This window comes from Pipra filicauda, unplaced genomic scaffold, assembly GCF_003945595.2.
Source record: "Pipra filicauda isolate LSUMZ 115617 unplaced genomic scaffold, ASM394559v2 scaffold284_size963001_pilon, whole genome shotgun sequence".
Taxonomy (NCBI): domain Eukaryota; kingdom Metazoa; phylum Chordata; class Aves; order Passeriformes; family Pipridae; genus Pipra; species Pipra filicauda.
Window position 1 is genome coordinate 544,118 of NW_024104403.1, and position 12,706 is coordinate 556,823.

At 36.3% G+C, this 12,706-nt stretch overlaps 1 protein-coding gene across 5 annotated transcripts in view; it reads right to left on the reverse strand.

Moving 5' to 3' along the window:
- The window catches only part of LOC113989701 (dystrophin), a 553,659-nt gene that overhangs the window by 164,643 nt on the left and 376,310 nt on the right, over window positions 1-12,706 (reverse strand). For all 5 annotated transcript variants that reach the window (XM_027724535.2, XM_027724552.2, XM_027724569.2 and 2 more), the window contains exon 17: window positions 208-354. In XM_027724535.2, the coding sequence (XP_027580336.1) occupies window positions 208-354 (147 nt within the window). The remainder of the gene's footprint in view (window positions 1-207; window positions 355-12,706) is intronic.

The window sequence follows — 12,706 nt, forward strand, 5'->3', positions numbered from 1 at the left end:
TTAATCTTATTTGATAAAGTATTCAGAACCATGTGAAAATAGAGCAACAGGTTTAACTACTGTCTTCTCATAGAGGCAGCATTATGGAAAGCTTGCTTCATTTTTAATTCCTTAGTTCTCTTTGGTGCTATTTCATAGGGAACAAACACAGAGAAATAAAAACATTTACTTAAATGCAGCATAAAGAAAAAGTCGTATGCAATGTACCTGTAGCACCTTCCATCTTGTGTTCAGGTCTTCCACACAGCTGAGATTGTACTGGGAGAGTTGGATATCGGAGGGAGTGAACCGGTGAGCGAGGTCATTGACTTGATGCACCTTCTCTTTAAGGGGTACAAGTTCTGCTCGATAAACCTGTGCGAATTAAATAAAACTATAAATAAAGATAAGCCTTAACTTCAAAAACTATTGGTTCTGCTACCAGCTGATTAGTAATGTAGTGATAATACATATCAAGCTGAAAGGAAGGAGCATATTGGTCATAGTACAGTTACCAGTCTTTTCGTATAACTTCATATAGACTTTAGGTCTCAAGGGTAAGGCCCAGCATTTCAGAAGGTGCTATGGAGTTGGAACCTTCATAGCTATTTTTGGCCAGTTAAACCACATTTCCAACCAGCACACCCACCGGGATGTGCACTGCAGAGCACACATCTGTCCTGCCTCATCCTTTACATGTGTGTAACACATATTCCTTTGGGATTAATGGGAGAGTTAAGTACTGTTTAACACAGGAAAAGAGAGGATGACAACTGTTCCCAAATACAACAAAGGAAACAACAGAAGCAACGATAAAACTATTACAGACCCCACTAAGGGCATGATCTTACCCTGAGTATCTTACATGTAACAAACAAAAGGTTAGAAATGGGAAGTACAAAAAAAAAAATTGCTATGAATCCCAACCTGGCCTACATGACTCATGAGTCTCACGCTCTTACACATAGCTAACAATTTCAGTCTAGCTAATAATTTCAATAATGCATTTGAAAACCAGAAACTGCTAGTTACAAGCTTCTTGTTTTTAAAAGCAACAACCTGATGATGATGCTTTTGTGACGCATCTGGGTACCTTCAGATAAATTCAGGGCATCATGACTTTGTGTCAAAGAAAGGAATCTCTATGTAGATCTTCCACTGCTGCATATCTATCTTTTCTAAGGAGACATTTATGAATCTTTAATGTGATAAAATATGTCAAAATGTAACAATGAGTCATTTCTAAGGGACAAATTCTATGATTCTCAGGAGTACATTTTGTTGCAATATGATGTCTACACACAAAGGCAGAATAATTTACTTTCTATATTAGTCTTGCTTTCTAGCTCCTTTCTCTCAGTATTTTTAATATAAACCACATGTGGTCTGCATCTCATTACAGATAATCAAATAAGCTGAAATTATTGCCTAGTAATCTTTTCATCAACACGTGATGCAAAATAAGGTAAAAACAAAGACCATCCAGTATCTCAGGGAACCTTAAGAGTAAACAGTATGAAGACATTCATAGACATTAGAATGCCATAAACAGCACTAAAGGTAAACATCGTTGAAAAATTGTTCCTCAAATGTCTTTCAAAACCAGACTTGGCTTCCCTCAATTATGTTAAATTACCCTACAACATAAGAAGTTAGACTGATTTAAGTGGCACTCATGCAGTGAATGACTCTAATGATAAATCTATAAAATACACCATCAGAAGGGGTGTGCATTTCGCAAAGGGAAGCACAGAGAGTGATGCAAGTGCCACCATGTGACAGAAGATGCATACACTGAGTTCATAACATAACAGTTGACTTCCCCATTTCACCAGTTTTAATACCATTGGAATACAACTGACATTACTGCAGAGAATACTGAGCTACAGTTTTGTGTCAAGCAAGGTCTGAAATACAAAGAAAAAGAAGAGAACTCATGTTTGGTTTTGTCCCATAGAGTTATATATGTGCTTACCCTGAACTTTTTAGTTAGTAGTTGAGTTCAGAGAACAAACAACATGGTTTAAAAATAGACATTTGTTCTTGCAAGGTAAAAACCTCAAAGGCTGAAGAGATATATATACCACTGTGTGAACACTTCACTTGCAAACAGTTATTTCACTGCTTTTTTTCCTTTGATCTACTAGTTTCATAGCCCAGGTCCCTGACCATGACTCTGTGGTTTATATTTGGGATGATCAACTCAGTTCCTCTAGTGTTGCTTGGTTTCCAAGATGAGAGAACACCTCTAAGCTAGTGTCACCAATGTCCACATTGCATATAAATACAAATATACATTTGTATATATTTAGAGATATTGTAATATATATAATAAAAGTAATATATAATAAAAATTAAAACACACAATAAATGTATGTATATATATAAAATAAAAACCATGGGTAAAATACATGCAGATCAATAAATGCAAGGATCAGTTCCCACACAACAATGTACTTTAATGCAGTTCCTGCATGAAATCAAGTTAATTTTCTACCATTTGTATGGCAATAGGAGCAGGGTTTTGATTGAAAAAGTTCACTGCTTAGGCAAAGCACATAGGCTTAAGCTTATCAAGCACTTGTTTTTAAACATATATTTTAGTCTCTGTCGGATTTTAGACCTGTTACTTACATCTGCAGTGTTGACCAGAAAGCACTGGTCTCACTTACCCGACATAAATGACTAGGTAACTCACACAATTATTATACCATTACTAAGGTGAAATAGAAGAACCTTCATAATTAGTCAACAAGGTTTTTTGACTGGAAGGTATTTTACACACCATAAAGGCTATAGCACAGAAGCAAGTCACAAAAACAGAAATCAAATCATGGAAATAAATATGGAAGTAAAGAAGAAAACTTATCTTCAGTTCCCTCTCTAATCAATGTCTTTATTAATTTTTTTTTTGTGCTGCAAGGATAATGATCTTTCCAGTGTGATACTAATTTTCCAATGTACAAAATACAAAAGCTTTTGCTCCATCTTTAAATTCGACATTCTGTATTCTATTATCATTAAGCCTGAATTTTTACTGGTATTTTTTTATTAGTTGGACAAATCAAAACATAACAAACAGCAAGAACATAAAGAGAATGCTAGTCAATGAACAGCTACCTAATTAATACCAACAAGCTTACAATTAAAAACTGCAGACAGAAAAAAAAGTATCCATAGAAAGAACTGGCATATGAGATTATATGGTTAAGAAGTCAGTGACTATAAGGCTTCTTTAAGCAACAGTTTATCACAGACAACCACTCCATCAGTCAAAATACATGATTTTAAAGCTGGGCTTTTGTCTCAGAGTAAGTGAAATTCAGTGAAATTCATTTTTTCAATGAATGTTTGAACAGGTTTACTGTATAATAATAATTTCTATATTTTCTACAGTACTTGGCATCTGTAGAAGCAGAAATTTAGAATTTTTACTGGATTGTGATTTTTATCAGTATGACTGAAATGTTTAAGAGAAATATTTATATTTTTAATCATTAGTTTGTATAGTAGAAGACTGATTAATTTTTTTCTATTTTTTTTCCTTTTGCATAAAGACCACTATATATATATAACAGGTTTACATCAGAAAAATTTAGGTAACTATATTGTTGATAATTTAAAAACAAGATACATGGTGAGTAGTAGAGTATTACTACCACAAGGAGACATGTCTGAACCCATTAAACTGCTCAGGATGTAAATGAGTTCACAGTGTGAACAGCAATAGGACAACCAGCCCCAAATTATCTTCATTATAATTGCCCTTATGCAAGAAAGAATTTCAATGGTTTGTGATACTGTAGGTGGTAGATTGGATTTTAAATGATCCATACGGTCTTGTCAGAAAATATTTTAAAATGCCTTGGAACATTAGTAAGGACTCTAGAAGACACGTGCCATAGATATCCTAACCAGACATATATTAAAAGTCTAGAGAACACAGAGTGACCATAATCAGTCAGATGAAAAGCTCATCTTGCCCAGTCCCTTGTCTGATAATAGCCAATACAACTGCTTAGGGAAGAAGGCAAAGGAAAGCATCAGCATCCCTGCTCCTTGCTGTACTCTTCCAGCTTAGCAAACTCTCAGAAATTATGGAGCCAGAAGCTGTATTTTTATATCAAACGGACCTCAATGGAATCTTTTTCCATGGAATTATATACTTCGATTTTGGATTAACATATGCTCTTACTATCCAAAATACCCTATGGTAAGGTCAGTATTTAGGTTAAAGAACCATTTCCTTTTTGATTTTTTTTAAACCTAACACTAGAGACCCATTTGAGATGTCCCTAATTCTTAGCTCATGAGAGATAGCACCCAACCATTCTGAGTGGACTTGTGCTTTTGCAATATCTACAAACCTTGCATATTATTTTTAGCTTCTTCTTGTTAAATATACAAAGACCAGGACATATATGATTACATGTGGATATCTATAAGGTATTAACATCTGAGCAATTCACCACATGGTTCCTTTATATTCAATAGCTAATCAAAACCAGGAACTGAACATTATGTAAGGTTTCACAATAAGATGGCATGAATCACATTCTGAATTACAACAGAAATGGGTAGATTTTCATTGACTATACTGTGAGCTTAGGCAACCAGCTCACATGCAGACAGCTACCTGAGAGATGAGAAATTACGTAAGAGGAGCCCCACTCCGACACCATTTATTCTGTCCTTGGTTACTTTTTATCTAATCTGCTATAATCTTTTTTATAGTTGGGATCCAAAACACTTCCTACTATATATATGATAGAGGTACAACAGAGACTTGCACTATGGCATCATGATATTTTCTGCTTTCTCAGTAATTCTTAGCATTGCATTTGGCTCTATGAACAGTCCTAAGTATTGATGTGATGTTTTCAGAGGATGTTATGATTCCAAGACCTCTTTCATGAGTGTTAAAGGAATGCTGAAAGGCCTAAAGAGCTCATTACTGTTTGGGATAAATTTGGGATAGCTTTTTTCACATGTTTTGCTTGAGATTTATCAGCACTTTATTTCATCTGCCATCACTTTGCTGACAGTCAGTACTGTGAAGTTTTTCTATAGTTGTTTGCAATCTGTCCTCACCTTAAGTACTTTCAATAGGTTTGTATCATCAAAATGTGCTAATGCATTAATAATTTTTCTTTCCAGCTCATTTATGTAACGTGCTGCACAGAGTAGACCTTCTGGAGCACAATCATCTCCTTCTGGGAAAACTGACCTGTGCTTTTTACTTTCCATTTTTCATAGGAAATTACCAGATAGCTGCTTATTTATCCACATGAAGACCATCTCTATTATCTCACCAGAACTTAGTTTCTTTGCTGGAAGACTTTCTTAAAATCCCTGGGGAATGCCAAATGGCCTACACCCCCTTAGCAGTATGCTAATGTTCCCTTCAAGGCACACTAGGAGATGAAAGGCACATCTACTTTTACAGAACAATCTCCTATCTTTTTTGCAGTATATTCTTCCCAGATTCCCTGGTCTGTAGGTCCACAGGCCTGACTAGATGCACTATTTAAAAATTATCCCCACGTTTGCCCTGTTCCATTTCTCATAAAAAACTAATTTTAAATAAGAAAATGCTGTTAATAGGTACAGGTATTTTACACTTCCATTAGAACATTTCACCAAATACTCATCTGCCTCTGGTGATTTGGTGCTCTTAATCATGACATTTTGTTCTTTGTATTTTTGCTCCAAATAGCTTTCTCTATTATTTTCTTTAGCCACCCCATCTCTCTAGGTCTTTATGAGCCCATTCTAATGGTTGGTTCTTAGTGTCGTGTCTTCACAGACTTTGTCCTTTTGGTTTCTTTCCATCAGGCTTCCTCATTTGTGTGTAGCTTGCTTTCTGAAAACTGAACATTGCTGTGGTGGATTTTTCGGGTTATTTTTTGTCCCTGCAGAGATGCTGACCTTTAGTTCATAATGATCCCCATTATGATAGAAATGTTTTGAACTTGCAGTGCTCTGTACCAAGTAAAATCTTTTCCCTACTGGTTATCCTCCTGGAGTTTCTTAACATTATGTATTTTCTATTTAGTGCTGGAACTCCAATTCCAAAGGGATTTTAGGCTAGTGTCTGTAATTACAGACCAATTTCTAACATATTTTAGCAGATGCAGGCTAAGCCCCCAGAATTATTTGCAAGTCCTTTTCTGCATATTTTCCATTAAATTTGCTTGTGCTTCGGATATCCTATTCCAAGGTAGTAAAAGCTGTCAGATAGCCCTCACCCCTTTCCAAAATACCAACTCTATTAATGAAAATTTGATGATTAGGTTTTTTTCAGATGTCTTTTCTTCCATATTTCACATGCCACACTGGTGGTTTTATCCTATTTTTATTTAGGAAACCCTAACACACGCTGACTTCCTCTATGTCTTTTTTTTTTTTTTTAAGGAATCACCAAAAGGAAATGGCTTTTGTCAATGCCATGAAAAATTTGGGTTTTTATTTAAGACTCATAAATCAATTCCATAAAATCTGAAAGGAAATTCATGTCATTTGAGTAGAAGAGTAAAAAAAGTAAACAAGCTTATTTCAATAACAATAGAGATATTATATACTTTGCTAGCCTCAGGGGGTTTCCTTTGAAAAATTCATAATGAAGTTCAGGAAGGAACATTGACTAAAATGCAATATTCCACTTAAACCCCCTCTCCCTCAACCACATGTGCAATAGCTTGCTAACAAGTCAAACACAGAGTTCAGGAATCCAACCGAAATCACATCAAGTGCCTATAACTTCCAACTCACTGATGTTAATGGAATAGTGTGACTAAATCCCATTATGCCATTTGGAAAATACACCCTGAATAGGAAGTGTATTTTCAGAAAAGTACCGATTCCTTATGCACACAGAAAAATTAAAATGCAGGCTGTTTTTTATTTATTGTTTGCTACCGTAAAATGTCAGTAGGTCATTAAAATTGCTTTTTTTACTCTTACTGTACTTATTCCTACTGATCCCAAAACCCACAATTTATGTTTAGATGTAGTCCACAGGAGACAATCTCAGTGCCTATGTTTGCAGCTGTATGAGAGTATGTCATTGTTGCTTACAGACAAAAGAGACAATACAAAGTCAGTGCCTGTGTCTTAAAAATTGTTTTCAATAGCACATCTCATGCAGATAGTTATTGTATTGAGAGTATGCAATCATTGTTGCTTAGCACTAACCACACTGACAAAAGGGAATTAACAGCACTCACATACAAAGTCATATATTCTTATGTACACCTCAGTAGTGTACTGAAATTGTGTTGGGCTGTATTTGTCTTAAAAATTGTTTTCAATAAACAGACACCATCTAATAATGATTTACTTGCAATTGCTATGCATTTGTTCAATCCCAGAATTAAAACAAGGAATTAAGCTTTTCAATTATGATTTAAAATGCAGTCAGTATTCCTATTGGCTACTACCTACCTGAAAATATTTCTGAAGTGAAAAGTAGCTTGGGAGCATATTCATTTTTTGATGTTATTTTGTCCCTCATGTGCCTTAACAACACTTGGACTTATGTTTACAAGTTTAGAAAAATCTCTGTGAGACCACGTATGAACAATTACTGTACCACTATAGTGGAATATTGTTTCCCAGCTATATTGCTCTCAGTCATCCTGAACACATAAAGACTTATTAGTGTTACCCATACTCACGGGAGAAGTGACCACGAACCTCACAGAACATATATTGCAATACCCTTCTCTTGCTGGAATGAGAAGTTAAAGGAGACTTTAAAGTTCATTTCCCCAATCCATTAAATAATTTAAATGTCCAACAATAGCTTCTGGAAATGAGTCTCTATTTGGTTATAGATGAAACAGGTATAATGTCTGCCTGAGATGTTAAAGGTAATTTGGCATAATCTCTAACTTTTTTCCCCTCAGATTGTATGGACTAGCAATTATAACTTCATCAGCCTTCGATTTGAACATTATGTAGGTTTATTTAGAGCACAACACTGGAAGTTAAAATTGATCCCAAAGTTAGTTTCTCCCAGAGGTTATAAATCCAAGACTTTGTTGGATAGTATCCTCTTTCACTAACTTTCACTTTTACAAGCCTAAACCCAAGGAATTTAAAACATTTTTTATTGGCCTTTAAAAGGGAAGGAAAAAAATTCAAATAATTTGAAAATCATGACAAATCATCTCTAGTTTTCCAGCAATGGTATTTACTATTTATGCAGTTCATATCTAAATTTTATATAGGACTAAACATTATAGCATCTCTATTTAGAAATCAAATGTTTTTCACTTCCTAATAAACTTGTCAAGAACATGCAAGCTTGGACATGCACAAGGCTAGAACACAAATTTCTTACTGCTATTAGTGATTAATTGCATAAATGTTTCTAAATATTTGTTGTATTTCTACTGAAAATCATTGCAAAGGTAAGCACTAAAAAGAATGTTTTCACTTTCACAAAACTCTAAACTGTCCTGAAAAATATGATGTAAAAATTAATAAAAAATTCTAAGTAGAAAAGACTAATGAGTAATTAGATAATTGGCTTGTCATCAGTCTCCTAGTTTTGTGGGTGGGTAATATGACTTTATTTATTGATGATTTTGTAGAGAGGTTATAGCCTAGGAAAATGTAATCACTTACTAGAGCATGTCATTTCATTTGAACATACTAGTAAGGCTAATTTTCTCTAAAAGGAAGTAACAAATCAAGTACCAGATACAGAACTTAAAACAGGGTTAACAGAACTGTTGCAGAAACACAGAATCACAGACTGGTTGAAGCTGGAAGGCACCTCTTGAGATCATCTAGCCCAGCCCCTCTGCTCAGAGCAAGGCTGGTGAGATGCAGGTTGCACAGGACTGTGTCCAGTCAGATTTTGAATATCTTCAAGGATGGAGACTCCACCACTTCTCTAGGCAACCTGTGCTGGTGTTTGAACACTAAGTGTTCATATTTAGACGGAATTTCACGGGGTTTAATTTGTGCCCATTCTGCCAGTGGACAGTACTGAAAAGAGTCCAGCTTTCTCCTCTTCATTCCCTCCTATCAGGAATTTATACACACTGATAAGATCCTTAGCTGCCTTGAGTCTCAAGGCTGAGCTGTCCCAGTTCCCTCAGCCTCTCCTCACAGAAAAGATGCTTCAGTCCTGTAACTATATTTGTGGATCTGCACTGGACTTCTTCCAGTGAAGTCCACATCTCTCTTGCACCAGCGAGCCCAGGACTGGACCCAGCACTCCAGATTTGGCCTCACCAGGGCTGAGCAGAGAGGAAGGATCCCCTCCCTCAACCTGCTGGCAATGTTCTGACTAATGCACCCCAGGGTGCTGTTGGTCTTCTTTGCCATGAGGGTGTGTTTCCGGCTTACAGTCAGCTTTTTGTCTACCAGAACCCCAAAGCTCTTCTCTGCAGAATTTCTTTCTGGTCAATTGGTCTCAAGTGTGTACTGTTACCTGGGGTTCTTTCTCCCAGGACACAGGACATGGTCTTCCTGCTTGTTGAACTTCATGAGATTCCTTTCAGTGTAATTTTTCATTCTGTCAAGGTCGAATTGAATGGCAGCACAACCATCCAGTGTATTAACTGTTCATCCCACTTTTGCATCGACTGTGAAATTACTGAGGGTGAGCTTTGTCCCAGGGAACAGTTCATTAATGCAGATGCCAAATTATACTGACCCAGTATCAACCAAAAATATACCCCACTTATGACTTGCCTCCAATAGAACTGTCTTGTCTTTCATGTGCCTGGAGGTGATTTCAAAGATTAGTTGCTCCATCACCTTGCCAGGGGTTGAGGTGAGGCTGACTGACCTGTAGGTCCCTGTGTCATTCTTCCTGTCCCTGAAGATGAGAGTGACACTTGTTCTCTTCCAGGATGCAAGAATGCCTCCCTGCTGCCATGACTTTCAAAGACAACTGATAGTGGCCTCTCAATAACATCTCTCAACTCAGTCAGCACTTGTGGCTGCATCTCATCAGGACTTTGGTATGACCAGAATTATGAGCATGAAAAGTCCATCCCCCTATATGTTCCATTGTGGATATTTCTGACACTTAATATGAAGCAGATTTCAAGAAAAGGCCAACTGTGCCTACAGAGAAAAAAGTCTGTCTCCCTGGTCTGTGAGCAGCACTTATATAAGGCGGTGGCCTCATGCCAGCCTGATATTTTCTTGAAGAATTCCCTCATATAGAAGAGACTCCCGCTAGCACTGGCTTATGTTAAACCTCAATTCTCATAACCAGTGAAAGAGACAGAAAAGAACATCTGGTGCTGTGAAGAAAATATGAAGTGACTTAGGAAAAAAGTTCTCCTGTGTCAGATGAATTTCTGTTGTCGGGAGTTTTTATACCAGCAGCAGCTGCAGCTAAATGAGAGCAGGATCCATTTGCACAGCAAGGTGAGTGGTTGCCCTACACCTGGGCCACAGCAGGTTCCCAGCACTCACATTTCTGTACTTCAGCTCACTTAGTGTCCAACTGCTGAACTGTTCAGGGGCCAGAGCATATCTTCCGATTTTATATTTAAAACTGCACAGGGTTGAATTGTCCCAGGACAGGTTAACAGTCTCCATCTTTTTCATTCAAACTGAGTTGGTTTCTTCTTTGATGGGTTTAGTGTATTCTCATTCAAATTTCATTGAAACCTCGGATTGTCAGCTGCTAGTTCAATATGCTACACTTAGCTTCCCTTTAAACTCACCCTGTATTTTTATTTGATTCTAGTGCTCCTGGGGACAGGCGGTGTTGAAACAAAATGGATTTCAGCTGATTTGATTTTCCATCCTATATATTTTTATAAACTTAGAAATGACCAAGTAAGAGAGCAGTAGAGTAGAATATAAATCCTCTTCTGGGATAAAAATAGTTCAAACAGAAAATACCAAGGGAGAAGGAAAATCAAATTCCCTTTAAGTCCTATCCCATTCTGAATTCCGTACTTCTGAATCAGTAAAACATTACATTTTTCAAATGTTATTTCCTGCAATTTGGAAGACTAACTCAGTATTTCCTTAAAAATAAGGATATTAAAATTTGAATAGGAAAAATGAAAAATGAACCAATGCCAGGTATTAATTTTCTTCTTTTCTGAACTATCAAAGGAAAAAGCTTAGATGGGAAAAAAAGTTATATCTAGGGGAAAATATTTATTTATTAGAATGTCTAATTTAATAACCAGAAACATATTAATAAATAGGTGCACTTATCCTGAAACACATATCACTTGATTACTATAATTTTTTATCTGTCTATCTATCTATCTATCTATCTATCTATCTATCTATCTATCTATTTATCTATCTATCTATCACCAACAGCTGATATGCAGTTTTATGATCCCTGAACAGATGCAACATATGCTACTGCCTTGCCACTTACTCTGAAATTGTGTTCTAATCTATGGAAGGGGAAAAGTAAAAGAGCAAATTTAGCTTGTAATTCTCTCTACAAGAACATGCGGTTACAGTTGTTCTGCACCACCACCTCATGTCATGACAGAAAGCATCACTGCTGAAATGCCATAAACAGTTCAACACCAATTTTTCCACATAATCAAAGTCAGTTACTCAGTTACTTTGCAACCAAGAAGTGATGAAGTGCCTAGGAACTGTAAGTAACTTGAAGGTCTAAAGTGTGATCTGAAAGTCTAGCACCCACTACATAACGGACATAGAAAATATAAAGGAATTTTTGCAAAGGAAATTTTTCCTTTAGTATGGTTTAATTCAGCATAATTAAAGTTAAAAGCATTTAAAAAGATACATATGCTTAGGTTGTAGCCTCAGTCAAAACTGGTTTTAAACCATTAATAACACACTGTCTATTAGTCATCTTGTGAACAATGTATATTAGATATATACAAATATAAAACATTGAATAATAACCCGTGTTCATTACCAAAAGCTTTTTCAGGTAATAGAGACTCACAGAAATTCTCCTTGTCCTCAGAAAACTGTTGCTACAAAGTAAATCTCTGTTGTGCTGTAAATGAGCTTGGCATTTTAAAGGCAAATATAGAGAAAGATGTTTAAACCAGAAAGATTGCAACAGCTGCATCATAATATTACAAAACACCTCAAGCTTCCAGATGTCAGCAGGTAGATCCTGTAGCTCAGGAGGGAAAATATGGATTCTTTGCATGGCCATACATAAGCTTAGGTTAGACCCTACTGAGACCCAGACTGTATTCTGACACTCAACCAATATTAAACAATTCAAATAAGAAGCTTCAGAAACTGTCTTTTCTAACAAAAAAAGTATAGAAATCTTTATTTTAATTTTAAAGAAACCTTTATTTTCTCCTTTCAAATCTTTAAATTTACCCTGTAAGTATTTCATAATGTTTAGCCTCATAAAGTTGACAATTACTACCTCTAGCAAGAGGAATAAGGTTTTTCATAGAGGCTAAGACCAAAAGGAGTCATTACAATCCATCCAGTCTCTAACATCCCTAAGAATGCAGGTCAGATGGACTGTTAACCGTTTTGTTGGAAGCTCTGTGTTCCAACTCTTGAATTAATATTGAAGTTCCCATCTCCACCTTCTCACCACCACTGTATGATGTGAGTGGAGTGGGCGTGGATGAAACCCCAAGTCAACACAGAATCATAGAACAGCTTGGGTTGGAAGGGACCTTAAAGATCATCTAGTTCCAACCCCCCTGCCATGGGTAGGGACACCTTCCACTAGAGCAAGTTGTCAAGAGCTCCATCCAATCTGGTCTTTAACACT